This window comes from Petaurus breviceps, unplaced genomic scaffold (assembly GCF_028583685.1).
Source record: "Petaurus breviceps papuanus isolate PSGF00001 unplaced genomic scaffold, PetGlider_PUasm1.0 156, whole genome shotgun sequence".
NCBI classification, from domain to species: domain Eukaryota; kingdom Metazoa; phylum Chordata; class Mammalia; order Diprotodontia; family Petauridae; genus Petaurus; species Petaurus breviceps.
The window spans coordinates 6,207,125-6,225,437 of record NW_027185720.1 but is presented as its reverse complement, the minus strand read 5'-3'; the positions used below and the strand labels follow the sequence as shown (position 1 = coordinate 6,225,437).

Genomic DNA, 18,313 nt, shown 5'->3' with positions numbered 1-18,313 from the left:
AACCCACCTCTATCCTTTTTAGACCTTCTGGTTATTTTTTTTAATTTTATGTTTAATTTTAGTTTACAGCATTCATTTCCACAAGATTTTGAGTTACAAATTTTCTTCCAATCTTTCCCCTATCCACCACCCCAAAACAGTAATCCCACTGAATACCCCTTTCCCAATCTGCTCTCTCCTATATTCTCCCCCATCCCCCCTCCAACATTCCAGTAGAGCAAGGTGGATCTCCATACCCAGTGCCTGTATATCTTATTTCCAAGGGCATGTAAAAAATAATAATAATGATTTTTAAAAAAAACATTTGATTTTAAAACTTTGAATTCCAGATTCTTTCCCTTCTTCCCTTGTCACCCACCCTTACTAGGAAGATAAGCAATTCAATGAAGTTTGTACATGTGTAGCTATGCAAAACATTTCCATAGGGTATATATTGTAAAAAACTGACTATATTTCCCTCTATCCTATCCTGTCCCCAACTTGTTCTATTTTCTGCTTTGACCCTGTCCCTTTTCAAAAGTGTGTGCTTCTAACTACCCTCCCCCCCCTCCATTTGCCCTTCCTTCTATCATCTGCCATCTTATCTCCCCTTTCCCCCTACTTTCCTGGAGGGTAAGATACCCAATTTAGTTTGTATGTTATTCCCTCCTTAAGCCAAATTCAACGAGAGTAAGTTTGACCCATTTTCTTTTGCCTTCCTGCTCTTCCCCTTCATTATAGCAGTTTTCCCTTGACTCTTTTATATGAGATAATTTACCCTATTCTGTCTCTCCCTATCTCCTCTCATTATGCTTCTCTCACCTCTTAATTTTATTTTTTAAATTATCATCCCTTGTTATTAAATTGATTCTGTGCCCTCTGTCTATGTATATCTGTACACATAGATACATACACTCACATATGTATTTATATGCACATATACCCTCCTATATCAACATATATATGTATGTATACACATATATACATTTATATTCCCTTCAACTATTCTCCTACTGAGAAAAGTTTCATAAGTTACAATTATCGTTTTTCCATGTAGGAATATAAATAGTTCAACTTTGATAAGTTGCTTATGATTTATTTTTCCTGTTTATCTTCTCATGCTTCTTGTATTTGAATGTCAAATTTTCTATTCAACTCTGTTTTTTTTTCATCAAGAATGCTTGAAAGTCCTCTATTTCATTGAATGACCATGTTTTCCCCTGAAATATTATACTCAGTTTTGCTGGGTATGTGATTCTTGGTTTTAATCCTAGCTCCTTTGCCCTTTGGAATATAATATTCCAAGCCCTTTGATCCCTTAATATAGAAGCTGTTAGATCTTGTGTTATCCTGATTGGGTTTCCACAATGCTCAAATTGTTTCTTCCTGACTGCTTGCAGTATTTTCTCCTTGACCTGGGAACTCTGGAATTTGGCTATAATATTCCTAGGAGTTTTCTTTTTGGGATCTTTTTCAAGAGGTGATTGGTGAATTCTTTCAATTTCTATTTTGTCCTATGGTTCTAGAATATCAGGGCAATTTTGTTTGATAATTACTTGCAAGATGGTGTCTAGGCTCTTTTTTTGATCATGGCTTTCAGGTAGTCCAATAATTTTAAAATTATCTTTCCTGCATCTATTTTCCAGGTCAGTGGTTTTTCCAATGAGATATTTCACATTGCCTTCTATTTTTTCATTTGTTTGGATCTGTTTAATAGTATCTTGATTTCCCATAAAGTCACTAGCTTCCATTGGCTCCAATTGAATTCTGACGGAATGATTCTCTTCAGTGACTTTTTGAAATTCTTTCTCCATCTGGCAAATTCAGCATTCTTCTCATTGACTTTTTGGACCTCTTTTGCCATTTGAGTTAGTCTATTTTTAAACTTTTTTTTTTTTTTGCTTTTTGGAGGGCAATTGGGGTTAAGTGACTTGAGCAAGGTCACACAGCTAGTAACTGTTAAGTGTCTGAGGCTGGATTTGAACTCAGGTTCTCCTGACTCAAAGGCCAGTGCTCTATTCACTGCACCACCTAGCTGCCCCGAGTTAGTCTATTTTTTAAGGTGTTATTTTCTTCAGTCAGGTTGTTGACTCACTTTTCACGATTTTTTTTACATCATTCTCATTTTCCAATTTTTCCTCCACTTCTCTTACTTGATTTTTAAAATCCTTCTTGAGCTCCTCTATAGCCTGTAACCAATTCATACTTTTCTTGGAAGCTTTTGGTGCTGGAATTCTGAGTTCATTGTGTTCCTCACATTCCATGCTTTGATCCTTTTTGTCCCCCAAAAAGGAATCTAAGGTTGATTGCTGTGCTTGTTTTGCTTCCTCTGCTTGCTCATGTTGCCACTCAATTACTTGACTTTTGCACTCTTTGCCATGGTAGAAATCTGCTTCCAGAGAGGAGACCTTCATCCCAAGCTGCTGGGGTTTTCGTAGCTGCCAGAGATATTAGTTGGGTGCCCTTTCTGAAGCCCCCGCAAGCTCTGGCACCTGGTCATACACCCCAGGATCTCCACACAAGATAGCAATCCAGATCCAAGCAGGTTAAAGCAAGGGCAATTCCCCTTTGAATGGTCACTTGGTCCCCCTATGATCTGCGGCCCAGGAGCTCTGAAGCAGTCATACAGTGGCAGCTGAAGGGCCACCACACCTCTGCCACCTCTCACCCCAGGGGGCAGGGGCCGGACCTGCTCCTCCATCCCCCTCCCCCCCCCAGTTTCAACAGAGTTTCACACTGACCTTTTACTTTGTCTTTGCCATTTATGGTTTGATAATTCTGAAAACCACAACAGTTGCTGGTGCTTCACTCTCCTGAAGTCTGCTCTGGCTGGCCTGCTGGTTTGGGGCTGCCCTAAGACTAAAACTGCAGCTCACGTGGGACTGTGCTTGGTTCCAGCACACTGTGACGAGCCCTCCCTGTAGGCCTGCCAGGCAGCCTTCAGCAGGAGATTTGTTTCTCTCTTTCACTTTGTGGGTTCTGTAGCTCTAAAGTTTGTTTAGAGTCATATTTTATAGATATTTCAGGTGGTTATGGGGGGAGCTCACAGAGTTTTCCTGCTTCTATGTCACTATCTTGGCTCCACCCCCCCATGAATGTCAGATTTCTGGTTCTTGAACTGAATAGATCTAATGTCTCTTTCATATGTCTCTTCTTTTTCTATAGAATTCCAGAAGAAAATCTTTATCAGTCCTTTACATGCTAGTGCCTTCCCTCTATGATTATTTCCCAGCATAGCCTTAATATATCTTGCTTGTATATTATATCTTTGCATGTTGTCTCCCCAGGTATATTGTGAGTCCCTGGCAGGGTCTGTTTTTGCCTTTCTTTGTACCTCAATATTTAGCACACTGTCTGATACATATTGGGTGATGAATAAATGATAGTTCCCCTTTCTATAGATTAAACATCCCTAGTTCAACATTCACTCCTCTTAAGACACAGTCTTCCTTTTGGTCAACTTTTTTTTATCTTGTTCATGTCCTCCTTAAAATGTTAGCCCCAAATCTGAACAAAATATTATAGATATAGGCTGAGGAGGCCGGATCATATTTCAGTGGTACTATCATTCTCTGGTCTGGATATAATACTTCTATGCTATTTGCTTCTACTGAATTTTCAGGGTACCAAAATACTTCAATTTTTTTTTTCATATGAACAGTTCTCTATGTCACTACCATTCTATCTTTGATCGAATAAGGTCACATTTTTAAAAAGGGAAAAAATCGCATTTGGCACAGTGCCTGGAACAATGCTTTTTCTCCTCCCTCCTCCCCACATGGATGATTTCTTGGACCCAAATATAGGACTTTATATTTATTTTTTTCTTATTACATACATCTGGTTCAAAATCTCATATCCTGATTCTGTTATCCATTTAAAAAAGTCTCTCTCCCAATTTCAAGTAATCTTCCAATTTTATAAACAATAATCCCTTAATCCATGACTTTGGTTTCAGACAGAACAAGTTCAAGTGTATAATAACTCTGGGCCATTTTGTTGGACATCTCCTTCCAGTTTGAGAAGGATCCATTAAAAACCCCTTTTAGATTCTTTCATTCAATCATTTCTGTAAAAACCTAAATATAATTCACATCTTTTGCTCTTGTCCACAAGAAAATAATGAGAAGCACTCAAATGCCTTGGTGAAATCCAAGTATAACTATCTTCAGCATTTCCTTTATTTAGTAATCCAGGCAAAGAAATGAAATTAGTCTCGTATGACTTGGTCTTATAAATCATGGTGACTTATGGTGAACACCACTTTGCTTTCTAAGTGTTCATGTACTCTCCCTCTAATAATATAGTCTACAATTGTTCAAGAACTAGGAAAAATTAAGCTCGTCATCCTATAATTATCAGAATCTAATTTCATATCTTTTTTTTGGCCTACACTCCATAGCATCTCTCCAATTTTCCTTAATTCTATAAAGAAGACAACACTTTTATATGATTTATTTGCTTATCTATAAATGTAATTAGAATGTAAAACCCATATATAGTAAGTTACTTCAAAGAGGGATTCTAAAGGTTCTCTGAAATCTTTCACTTGGGAGAAGGAAAGAAATTATTAAATGACTAATACAATTAATAGTGGCTTCCAAAGTTCTCTTTGAAGGTGAGTCATGTAATAATGATCAACTGTTGTCAATTATGGCATTCTTAAGTTAAAAAAAAGTTAAGATAGCATGGTGTAGGGTTAATGGAATATAAGATATATAAGTCCATTAATAGGCCTATGTGACCACATGTGTACCTTTTTCCCTTGTAACATGGGCCATGTTCCCAGGTCTAAAAGTACACAGGTATTTCAATCATGGATGTCTTGCTGCTTTGAACTCCAGCCCAGTTAACAACTGTGATACATCTGTATCAGGGAGATTTGTGTTGCCTCAGGGGAGGAACTTGCCTAAAGGCTTTGGAGGGGGGGGATAGCTTGTAGGAAGGTTTTCACACCTTTTGGCACTGAGCCAATTAGGCACTGAGTCTTTTGGATTGTTGACCTTCTGACTCTGAGCCTATTAGTTGAAAGCTATATATACTGGGAAGTTTGTATTTTATCTTGAGACTCACTCATGGGAAGAGTGTTTCTTTGTGATTTGGTCAGATGAGACTCTGGGTAGCCTTGTTTAAGGAGCTCCCCTTGCTGTGCCTGAATCCAGATGTGTTTACTAGGTATCTGTTATACTCTGTTTAGACAGATGGAGCCCTTTATATTGGATTCTTTCTTGGACTACTTATCTGTCTGTTAATTAAAGTAAGATCATTAGCCCCTTTAAAGCTGTCTTTCCTTTAGAAAAGCAGTTCAAAGAACCTGTGCTAGCAGCCCACCCTGTGTGCTAGTGTGGTTGCTACTACACCTGGTATGGTAGAAAAGAGTGAACTTGAGAGTTAGGAAACCTGCGTTCTAATCAATGCTCTGTGCCTTACTAATCCCACCACTCTGAGACTCACTTGGTTCATTTAGAAAATGAGAGAGGAAGACTTGATTATTTTGGAAATCTTTTCTGGCTTAAAGTTTGTGATATTAGGATATACCAGTCTGACTGACTATATTGAATCACTTAAACAGGTCATAGAAGACAGAGACGTTTATTCTATGTTCATGATGTCCTTATAGTCGGGTGAAAGTATTTGGTCCTGAAAATATTTCAATTGACCAATATTAAGGTAAAGCTATACCGCTGGACCAGCAGTTCAACTTTTAGAAGGCTTTTAAAATATCTGAACAATAAATATTAATAATGACAGAGAGTTAGGAAATGCTTTTTCCCATGGTGAAAAACAAAATTTGGTCTGAAATTTTCATTTTGGAGGTGGAGGATAAGATATGGAAATGTCGGTTAGGTAATTATTTTTCTATTCACAGACATACAAAGAAAAAAAAGCTAAGTATCAGAATGCCTTTTAGTGTGCAATAATTCATGATCATCTATTCTTTTGTTTCACACATATCTGCTGATAGTATATAGATAGCTTTGAAATTTCTGCCAGATCCAAAGTGTATGTTAATCGAAACTTTAGAATGGTTTTGCCTGGTACTGATTTAAAGTCAGCTTTATTTTGTTAAGATCGATCTGTCTAAATATGTCTATGCCACATGCTTTATTTTATTATAGAACGCACAAGCTGATGAACAGGTTAAGGACAGTGCTACAGATTTGGACAGGAAAGCCCTTTTGCAGCAATGTTATACAAATAGCCCTTTCAATATACGGCAATGCGAAAAGAAATCAGAAGCTGTAAGTTACCATTATTTGGACTTAGTGATTTGGTGAACTATATGATGATTTAATTTCAAATGTGGATGAATTCTGATTTTAAAAAATGCCAATGCTAGCTCATTGCAGTAGGAAGATATATCCTAATGTACTTTGTTAAAATAACTACTATTTATGACAGTGGACTTATCTAGCATAAGAAATGTCTGGGAAAGATGTTTTACCATATGGTATATTTATTATTTTAATGACTTAAATTTGAACTTAATACAAAGAAAGAGAAATGAAATTCATAATGTACTAAATCTTTTCTTTCTACTTGATCAGGGAAAATGATGTCTTCAAAAACATTTTTAAAGTTTAGTTTTTGTGGTAGTTGATCATTTTAATCTTTTTTGGCAGTTAATCATTTTAATTTTTGGTAGTTAATCATTTGAATTAAATATTTTATTAGAAACTTAACATTAAACATCTCTATAAAGAATTAAACTAATTCACATCACATCATTGCATCAGTCATATCATTTGTAAATTTGTCATATCGATGCAAGTGGAAAGAAAATTATTGAAAAGAAAAATATGTAGTAGAAAGCATTTTAAATGATTTTAAAATAAAGGTAATAGATGTTAAACTTCTTGCCGAGTGAGGTATATTTCTCCCCATGTCTACCCCGCAAAGGATCCGATGAAGAGCTTATTAAAGTCTTAGGTAGTATGATGGAAGTGACAAACATCAGATTGGAAATTGGGCAACCTGGGTTCAGAGACCAGTTTGCCAGTTATTGCTGGTGGGGCCACAGTTAATTCACTTGATGTTTAGGGGGCCTTAGTTTCGTCATCTCTAAAGTAAAGGATTACAGTAAACTCAAGGGCTGTGGGCTTGGTTTGTAAAAAAATTTAAATTTTCTAGGCAGGTCACTGACATGGTATATATAGTTGGTCTTGGAGTCCAGGAGACCTGAATTCAAATGCAGCCTCAGGTACTCACTAGCTATGGGACCCTGGGCCAGTCACTTAATCTCTCTCAAACTCTTTTTCCTCATCTGTAAAATGGGGATAATAACAGTACCTGCTTCACAGGGTTATTCTGAAGATCAGATGAGATAATGTGTAACATGTTTATAAACTTTACAGCACTAATGAATGCTAGCTGTTATTATTGATAATAATAATTGTTTCCTTTGTTATCCTGTATTATATTTTACACAGTTTAAAATATTGTTCTGAGGATAGCTCCATAAGTTTCTCCAGACTTGTGGAGGGACCTAAGACTACAGAAAAGATTAAAAATCCCTGAATGTTTCTAAATTCCACACCAGCTAAATTTATGGTCTAATAAATATCCTTCTATAAACAAGAATGCTACATAAATGTGAATTATTTTTCTGGAAAAAATTCACAAAACAGAATTTTGGATTCCCATATTAGCCTATTTCATTGCTCATCTGTCCTAAGGTGTAATAGTAATGTAGTTTAAAGATTCCCCTGTATTGGCTTGGTTTTTGTTTTGATTGTGTTAAAACCCAGAGCTTGTTAATCCCACTTGTGGGATGGACTTGTTGATGTGAAAAGAGAGGGCTGAACTGGGTGGAGCTGATGATGAAAATTTGGAGAGGCAGAAGAATTTTTTGGAAGCAGCAATGTGGAGGCAGAGAGAGACTGAGAGGATTACCAACAGCAAGGTTCCCAGACCTCTGCAACAACAGGACTGTCTTTCACCAATGGACAAATCTGGCAAAACAACATCAAAACAGACAGACAAAGTACCAGCATAACAGCCATGTCTCCTCAGTCCTTGGCAGCTCTGGGTAGCAGGTCTCAAAAGTCCTGGGCAATTCAAAGTAGCCCTCAGCAATCCTCTCAGTCTCTCTCTGCCTCCAGGATGCTGCTTCCAAAAAATTCTTCTGCCTCTCTCTTGTGTCTCTCCAAATTTTCGTCATCAGCTCCTCCCAGTTCAGCACTCTCTTTTCATGTCAACAAGTCCATCTCACAAGTGGGATTAACAAGCTCTGGGTTTTAACACAATCAAAACAAAAACCAAGCCAATACAGGGAAATCTTTAAATTACATTACTATTACATAAAGGAAAGAAAAATTGTTCTTATTACTTCTTACCCTTTGTTTTCTCTCAGGAAATTGTAGCTGCTGAGAAGAAGCAGCAAGCTGTAATAGAACAAATAATGATTGATCAGTTATCCAGGTAAAATTTTAGTAATGAGTAGCATTTATCCAAAAACATTTTATTCAGTGTCTTCTGCAACTTCCCTTCCCCTTTTCTTTCTCCTTCTGCATTCCCCTTCCCTATTCCACTTCTTCTTTCCTTTTCCTTCCTTTGCCCTACAGGCAAAGTCAGTAAAATGTTCAAGTTTCATTGCTGAAATGTCAATTCTTTCAAAAAAGGAGAATCATTTCAGTAGTATCTACCTCACAGGATTATTGTGAGAAAAGGATATGCTATACATAAATTCCTTGGTAAACTTTAAAGTCCCATAGATAAAAGTTGGCAATTCTTTTAATTATATGCAAGTAGAAATGTCCTTTAAATAGTTGATACTGTCATTGGATTTTGGAGAAGAGGTCAGCAATGGATGTAGATACTGGGGAGTTAATTGAGCATAGAAATCATAGCTGAAGGCACAAGAACACAAGGTTATGCTCCCTTTATTTTTTAAATATACATTTTTCTTTATATATGAACTCTTCAGTGCTAACTATATTGAGAGTGAAATGATCAACAGTCACCACATTGGTTAAGGACATGGAAAAGCTTTGCTATGATAGTTTTGCAACTTGTTGAAATCAGTGGGTGTCAGCATTTTTTCCCCATTTGATTTCAAACATTATTCATGATAAAATGGCCAAACAACTGTATTCATTTTTTGTGCTGTTAGTATCTTTTCCATTTGTTGGTGTTAATTATACTATATTTCTTTGCTACATATGTGAGATGGGTACACCTTCACTAGAAATGTCGTTTGTCTCATAGCGGGGCCCTATCCCAACTGTTTGTAAATAGATGAGCGATGGAACAAATATAGGAATTACATTTAATTGTTGATCAATTTGCTTTGTATTTCAGAGCAGTCATCAGTGATCCAGAACAAAATTCAATAATTCGTAGCCAACAGGTTCCTTATTTTCCTCTTTTCCTTGAAAAGGCACCTCTGCATCACAGGAAACGAACACTACATGAAACAAAGTAAGATTTTAAAAAGTTGACAAATTCCAGCTATGCTACTGGTGTGGAATATTTTCCCTTGTCCCTTTGCCTTTTTTCTTGAAAAAAGTTTTATTTCTTTCTGTCAGAAGGTTGATGATATATGTATCATTTTAAAGACTTCATCTTATTTCAAAAAATCATTTTTTGGTGCTTCAATTATAGCATAAGAACGGGCTTAGGTTAAGTTCAAATATTGATTTTTTCATCTTTTTTGGGGGGGATAATTCATTTAAGATTGTTGTTTGTCCTTCATTCTCAAAGAGGACCATGACATGAGGGAAGTGATGCCATGACATGCAAGTGAAATGAAATTGAGGGAGGGAGTCACCAGCCAGCCTCACTTTCTCCTTCAGCTATCAAAATGATTTTCCCAAGGTGCAGATATGAGCATGTCACTTCTCTGCTCAAAAAAACTCCTACATTCCTCTTTTACTTCAAACATCAAATATCAGTTCTCCTGTTTGGCCTTTGAAACCCTTTACAACTTGGTCCCCACTTAACCTATACAAGCATTATACATATTTCCATCACTCACATTGTATAGTCCAGTGACCTTGATTTTCTTACTGTTTCTCACACATGTGACTATCAGTCTCATATATATTAAGTATATATTATCTCCCCTTGATTGTAAATTCCCAGAGGTCTGAAACTGTTTTTGTGTCAACAGTACCTAACATAGTATGTGGCCCATAGTAGGTATTTAGCATGTTGATTGATTGATTCATGTTCCTTGTGTAACCATGCACGCTTAACCTCCATGGGACCTCAGTTTCCTGACTTGTAAAATGAGGAAGTTGGGCTAGATGGACTGTCTCTTTCAGCTATGTTCCTTTTAACAGATCACTTGAAAATGTGTTGCTGGTTTAGAAAGGGTAAATATTTTCATTTTAACTCCTCCTAAAATAATTAACTTTTTTTTCTTAACAGGATAAAAACCCATTCAACATTAACTGAAAATACACTTTCTAACAAGTTACGATTTGATGCTCGTATTTTGTCAAGGTAATTGGGAATTTTAATATAAGCATTCCTTATCTACAAAGAATAATGACAAATATGTTAACTTTCTTGTGTAACTTAAATATGAGAAATTAATTTTGAGTTAACATTATAACTGAAGAAATATGAATTTTAGCAATTTTAATGAATAGATATGACTAATTTTTTATTTAACAAATTTTAAATAATTGTAATATATTAATATAAAGATACTAGCATTTTTCTTACATTAGAGGATATTAAAATCTTTTAACAAGATGATTTAAAGGCAAACTAGAAAACTAACGTTAAAAACACTACATATTATGATTTAAAGGCAAGCTAGAAAACTAATGTTAAGAACACTACATATTATTTTCATGAAATTATAAATATTTTTCTTCCATTCTTTATTTTGAATATTTATTTATATTTCATTTTCCTTTCAATGTTTTGGATCATATCAGAATCTTCAGTCATAAGAAGAATTTGGCTTAAGATATATTTTTGATTTCATTTTGCCATTTTGGTTTATTATCCCAAAGTTTGCATTTCCCTTTGACTTGACTTTGAAATAGATTCAGTTAAACAAAAAAAAACCCTTCAGTTATTTTCTACTCATGTAGGAATGGACGTGATGCTTGCAGAGAGCTGATGGGGTTCTTCTTTGCACATGACAAGTCACTTACCATTTATGAGTATCGACAATTTGGCAGCAGTAGGTAAGCTTCATAACCTTACAGTAATTTTAAAGATCAGTTTGAGAAAAATGTCATAATTTCAAGATTTTCTGATTTAATTTCTAGGACAAGTGCACTTCCCTTTATTCATAAAGGCATTTATAGTCATCAACATGGGCGAAGAAAAGGTAAACAATATCAACTTCAAGACTTTTGTGTTGTAAGTATTGTCACTTTTTAAACATTTGATGTCTGTTATGGAATGTTTGCTGCATTGGGGTGGGTGATGCAGAAGACCAAAGAAGAGGAAGTGAGATTAAATTAGGTGAGAGGTGAATGTGATAGAAGACAAGCAACAATTTTAAAGTTGTAGCCAACTTCAGTGTCTCAAGAATCTGTTTTTAACTGGTAGGGGTGGGGAGCCTGCGGCCTTGAGGACACATGTGGCCCTTTAGGTCCTCAAGGACGGCACTTCAGTCCGTGTCCTCCAGGCAACAGATTCCCCATCGCTGTAAGACTCTCCATTCACAAATGCAGACAATTTTCTTGGTTGGTGTGACTCAAACCAGGCAGCTGGAGACCATTGGTCTGATAATGAGCATCTCTGAACTTTGGCTAGTTCTTGACCAATAGACATGCAGTCAAGTAAATAAAGATTTATTAAGAATCTATGAAAAGAATTGTGCTGAATTCTGGGCATACAAAGAAAAGCAACAACAGCCCCTGCTGTCGATAAGCTTACAGATTAATCAGAGGATCAGAGGGCAACATGAAGCAGCTATGTACAAACAAGACATAGTGTATATTAAGCTTGTCTTTGTGCAGCTTTAAGCTTAACCAGGGTAAAACCGCTGTAAAACTTTGACACACCCTGCATAAAGGATAAATTAGAGATAACCCTCAAGGGAAGGCACTAGCAATTAAGGGGGGATCGGGAAAAGGCTTCTATAAAAGGCAAGCTTTTAGCTGAGACTTGAAGAAAGCCAGGGTAAAAAGGAGGTAGAGATGAAGAGAAAGACATGGGGGAAGGCAGCCAGTGACAGTTCCTGGAGTTGGGAGATGGAGCATCTTTTCTGAGGAACAGTAACAGGCTGCTGTCACTGAATTGTAGATTATGTAGAAGGCAGTAAGGTGTAAGAAACTAGAGAAACAGTAAGAGACCAGGGCTTTAAATGCTGTGCAGAAAATTTTATATTTGATCCTGGAAGTAGTTGGGAGCCACTGGAGCTTACTAAATGGATGAGAGAGATGTGGCAAGACTTGTGCTTTAGCAAAACTGAGAGGAGGCTGGAGTGCAGTGGGGAGAGACTTGAGAACTTTTTCAGGATCAGTACTTCAAGCCTTCCCAGTTTCCTGTTTGTAAGGACTGGTTGTGCCCAATCTGTAGGAGAGCCTTCTGAACTCGTATTGGTCCGATTGGGCACAGTTGGGCACACTGTATCTTGACTCCAACACAGGGATATCATTGTGGTCATTTTTGAGAAGGAAGGACAACAATCAACCATCTTCCTTTAGGTTACTGTCTAGAGCTAGTGCTTCCCTTGTGAAACCTTCAGGACCTTAGAGTTACTTCTACATGAAAAAATAAAATTGTATGCACACAAGTGTTGGTATTCTATCTTTATTTGAATAGGCGCCCCTCAGGGGCAGAGTTTGTTTTTTTTTAAATCTTTCTCTGTTTGTATACATGCATACTCTAAAAAAAACCCTGCTTGGCAGAAATATTACATATAATTTACATGTATGTATGTATACACATATATACGCATGTACACACATATACATATTTAAAAGCCTAATGAGATAGTAACTAATTGCTCTATTTGTGACCCCTTCTACATTGTCCATACCTTCCTTGGTGTGCCTCTTAAAATGCTTTGTTGTCATTCTTTTTTTCATGTCTGTTGGTACCCAGTAAGTCAACCTCCCCCTGCCCATTAAAAGCCTCTGTCTTATGACAAATATGTGTCATCAAGCAAAACAAATCAATGCTTCCTCTCCTCAAAGGAAGGAAAAACCAGCCAAGCAAACAAACTAAAAACCTCTTCCTACTTTGGAAAGTAAAGAAAACTAAACTTCATTCTACTAATAAAAATGGTATCTTTTATGTGGTGTCATCACCATCTATTGGAACTTTAGGATACTGACTCTAAAAACATTTAATAAGAGAGAATCTTTGTGTTTTTACAGTTAAACACTGGGATAAACTACCAAGGGAAATGAGCTTCTGTTCTCTAGGTATTTTTAAATAGTTTATCCAGATCTCTCTCCCTTCACCTCTCTAAAGTCACATGATTAGGACCAGAGATATCTTGACTTCCTTTTTAGCAGTGTGATTCTGTGTGTAGGGGAAAACTTTTGTTCAAAGGTAATTTATTGCATGCTCTATTATTGATCTGGGGCCAGTAACGACTTTTATGATTGGGTTAAGGTATCTACGTATTTATCTACTTATACCTATATATACACAAATCTCTATATACTATTTAGATTTACTATATCTCTATCCATCTCTTTATATTTATATATAGGTATACCACATATACTATATATGTATACTGTATCTCTATATAGGTATATCTAAATGGAATAGAATAATCTTTCTATTCATTTATCTAGGAAAGTTCTGTTTTCTCTTTGGTCTCTGCTAATTTCCGTTCTAATAATCCATGAAATTAGAAAAATATAACAAGATTAGACTAATTGTATTTGTGACATATTATTATAATTTAGGGAGGAAGCATGGTGACAATAACTAGACAATATAAGATTAGAAGAGAGTTTAAAGTTTTGACTCTGTTCCTTGTTAGTAGCATGAATGTAGGGAAGTTATGTAACTCCGTGGTGTTCCTGTATCTTCATCTGTAAAATCAACTTTTGAATACTTGCTGTCTTCCAGTATTACTGAGGCTCAAATGACACAAAAATATTATCTAATGTATTTTGTAAATTCCAAGATATGATGTAGCATCTTCAATATGGTAGCAGTCACTTACTTAATGACTACTTGGTTTGTTATATTGTTTTTTTTTTTAAAAGCAATTGGGGTTAAGTAACTTGCTCAAGGTTACATGGCCAGTTATTATTTCTGGGTGTGGTGATAAGTATCTGAGCCGGGGATTTGATCCCCAGGTCATCCCGACACTGGAGCTGGTGCTCTTACTCGCTGAGCTACCTGGCTGCCCCTGTTATATTGTTTATATATATAAACTGTGTTCACTGACTTATTTGCCTCTTATGGCAAATGAGAGTTCAATTACCTAGGAACCCATTGGAGTGAGTTTATGAATGAGACTGATTACAACACCCAATGATTAAGTTAAAATCCTTTTTCAGGTTTTGTTTAAGAATTAAATTACTGTATTACTCTTTGGTTTCATTCTATGTGATGAAAATGTTACTAAAATGTAATTCTGGAGATATTCAAAGCTCCTGTTGACATTAACATTTTATTAGGATTTTTGCCTGTACTAGTATTCTTATGCCTTCGAATACAAAGATTTTTAACCTGGGCTCCATTGGTTTCCAAGTGTTCATGGACAGATTTTGTGGGCCTCAGAAATTGAATGGGAAAAAATTACATCTTTCTTTCAACATAATTGTTTTTTTTTGTTGCAATCCTATGTATTTTACTGTGTGCATTTAAACATAATATTCTGAGAAGGTGCTCATAGACTTTACTCTCAAAGAGTTTTAAAACAGAAAAAGATTAAGTATTCGTGTTTTAACAAAAAATCTCACAATGATGACCTTTTTATATTTTAATCAGTTTCCCAGGTTTTTGTACTGTCAGAGAAGTAAAACATTTTCTTATTTGTAACATTATAATTCATATTCTTTTGGATTGCAAAAGGCTCATTTGTTGAGAGGTAAATTTGACATTTTAGGAGCTGTTTTTAACTCTCTCCCTTCTTCCTTGCAAAGAACAAGAAATACCAAGACTTTGAGATCAAGGAAGATAACTATGTGAAAGGTTTTGTCTTCATATTCACATTGTTTTTATTATTGTGTTATGTAAGAACCTGATGAAATTGCTTGGACATATCATTGGGGGCATACGTGATGAGTGATATAATGAAATATAAAATATTTTGTAAACTACATATAGCTTTCTTCAGAAACAGGTCAATTAACCAGCTTTGCACCAGGCATTGTGCTGAGTGCTGGGCATTCAAAGAAAAGTAGAAATATGACATCTGTACTCAAAAAGTTCATATTCTAATGGGAGGGAGGTTGGAAACAACACATAAACAACTCTGTACATGCAAGAGACACTGTTTGAATTTTAATAAATTGATGTTGACGCTAAACTGATTAAAATTAATGAAATGGTGAATTACTTTTGGAAGGAAAATCCTATTCATTCCCTTGAGTGACTTTAAAAAATAATAAAAATGAGCAAGACTTTTAAGTAGATTTAACATGCTTCTTAGTCTAAGTTCTGATTCTTTTAAGATACATATTTTTTTTTAAGATTGTACCTATTTTTCCCAAAAAGATGATATGAGCTCAATCCCACGTTCCTGTTATCTTCCCTCCCATTTCCTGTTTTGTTTAATAGACCAAGATTATCTTGTAGAATTGGAACAAAAACTCATTTATTTACTTATTTCTGAAGGACATCATAGTGTAGTAGAGAGCCAGGAAGGCCTGGGTTCAAGTCCCTTCTCTAACACATACTGGCTGTGTGATTCTGGACAAGTCACTTAACTTATCCATGCCCCAGGGAACTAAAGTTATAAGCTGCCAAGCAGATACTATCTGCTTTGGTACAGGTAGTGTGCTCATTCAGGAGTTTCCTATGGTTATGGTTCATAGGTTCATTCCCCAGCTCTGTTCCCATTGCTCGTTAGCTCATTTGCTCCTAAAGTTGTGTTAATGTATGCCTAGTGCACAATAGAGGCTTACTAAGTGTTCAATGAATAAATGAGGTTAAGGTTTCAGTTCTGATTTATGTTTTATCGCAGAGAAACTCGGTGTTCGGCCATGGACTACCCACTAACCCCTTTATATTAATTTCACCAACTTGGGCTTCTAGTCATTAAGAGGGAGGTGAGAAGTGTAGAGAGTTAACAGCAAAATCTACCATTGCTTAAAACACATGGCTATGGCTCATTAGGACCATTTCTACATACTGGAGAAGTTGAACTGAGTTTTCCTTTAGCACGAACAATTCAGTTTTTTATTTTGAGCAAGAAAAAAATAATTTGGGTTTTATCATTTATTTAATTAAATGGTATCTTCAAGATGAATTTTCCCTTTTTTGTAGGAAATTTATAGAATTAGCCAAAATCTACATGTTTGTCTTGTGATACACTTTTTTGGAATTATTAAATATTCTTTGATAAGTATCATGCAATATTAAACTAGTAGTCTTGTGATGCTTCATAGCTTCAAATCATTCCTTTCTGTCATTGTCTTCAGGGTGCTAACTTGACATTTTTGAGTTCTTATCATCTTAGTCTTCCAGAAAGCATAAAAGAAAATCCATTAATTACTCTTCGAATCACACATGTTGATCAATTAGCTTTGGATAATCTCAGGTAAGTTCCAGATCGATTTGTCTTTTAGAGAGTACAATGAGAAGAGAACAGCATAGGTCATGGATAACCCTAAATTGTCATTTTTTCTCCCTAAAGACTTTTTAAATTTATTTTTTTGCCTTTTTTGGGAGGGCAATTGGGGTTAAGTGACTTACCCAAGGTCACACGGATAGTTTTTGTGTTAAGTGTCTGAGGCTGGATTGGAACTCAGGTCCTTCTGACTCCAGGTTCAGTGCTCTATTCACTGTGCCACCTAGCCACCCCCTCCAAAGACTCTTAATGTCATTTAATACCCCCAAAGCATTAGACAGTCTAGTCTATAATTTGTATGATATTTATACAATATTATGCATGTTATGTGTAGTAGAGGGAAGGAGGTGGTAAGTGAATAATATAAACTAAATAAATTTTAAGAAGAAATTTAAGAAGATCTTATTTATCTTCCTTCTTAGGCTTTGAATTTTATTACATTATCAAGATAATAAAAATTCTAAATCGTGATATTAATTGATCGCAGAAACTAAAACCTTTGAAATGATATTTGGGAACTCTAGCAAATGACAAAATAGCTCAGATTATCAATTTTGATCATTTTGTGCAATAACAATTCCATAACTTAATTTATTAGTGTGAGCAATGAATCCTTGGAAGTAGTAGCATGTATTTGAATCACACTATTCAAAGTTAAAATAATATAAAAAAGGTAATTGGTCCTAAATCTGTGGAAATATGAGGTACAAACTTGGATTATGTGGCCACTTCAGGGGATTTGTTATTCACACTAATTGGGATCTACCTGTACTTTGTTATATTTTTGTTACTGTAGCATTCGTTCATAGTTAGAATCTTGATTTAACTAAATATCAAAGTATTGCGGGTGCTGCTATTGCTTTATTAAGTAATTAAAATGTAAAATCCAAATTTTGTTATTTATATTATGGTGCTCAAGCTAACTATAACCCATCAAAAATTTTAATTTTCTTTTTGTTTTTTGTTTCTGATGAAAAGACTGCTTCATAAATGCAAATTCATTGAAAATATCATTGAAGTGACTTTTAAAAATGCACAAAACATTTAAAAGAGGGTCTCATTAGATTCTACAATTTTAACTCTTGAGTGAGGGGTTTTCTCATTATTTCTCTTGTTTGGAAGTTTTCTTTTTCTCGTGAGCAGAAAACGACCACAATAGACTGAGAGAAATTCTGAAAAGAGAACTGAGGCCTTTACTGGAGGCAAGAATCTCCTCTAACTATTATAAACATTCCAATTGCAGAAAAAAATTTATGGAAAATGGAGATGGTTTGACTGAACAAGAAGCCAGTGACAGAAGTGTCTTCAAGAGTATACAAGGTTTGTATAATTACTGCCTTTCTATATTTTACTTTAGTGTTTAGTTAGTCTGCTTACCAGTCATGGGATAATAATGCTTTAGAGCAGGAAGGGACTTTATAACTCATCAGGTCAAACCCCAGCATTTTACAGAGGAGGAAACAGAGACCCAGATAAGTGAAGTGACTTATTTGCTCACAACACAGGTTGTGTATAGCAGAGTTGTAATTTGAACCAAGGTCTTCTAATTCCAAATCCATTACTTTTTCCATTGTGTCTCAGTGTTATCCCTCCCTCCTTCCCTCTCTCCCTTCCTTCCTTCCTTCCTTCCTTCCTTCCTTCCTTCCTTCCTTCCTTCCT

General features: G+C 35.7%; 1 protein-coding gene across 1 annotated transcript in view; it reads left to right on the top strand.

Moving 5' to 3' along the window:
* The window catches only part of CAPS2 (calcyphosine 2), a 58,234-nt gene that overhangs the window by 16,880 nt on the left and 23,041 nt on the right, over positions 1–18,313 (top strand). Inside the window, exons 6-13 of the mRNA XM_069082171.1 lie at positions 6,099–6,221; positions 8,333–8,400; positions 9,280–9,399; positions 10,351–10,425; positions 11,028–11,123; positions 11,208–11,301; positions 16,506–16,624; positions 17,898–17,974. Of these exons, the coding sequence (XP_068938272.1) occupies positions 6,099–6,221; positions 8,333–8,400; positions 9,280–9,399; positions 10,351–10,425; positions 11,028–11,123; positions 11,208–11,301; positions 16,506–16,624; positions 17,898–17,974 (772 nt within the window). The remainder of the gene's footprint in view (positions 1–6,098; positions 6,222–8,332; positions 8,401–9,279; positions 9,400–10,350; positions 10,426–11,027; positions 11,124–11,207; positions 11,302–16,505; positions 16,625–17,897; positions 17,975–18,313) is intronic.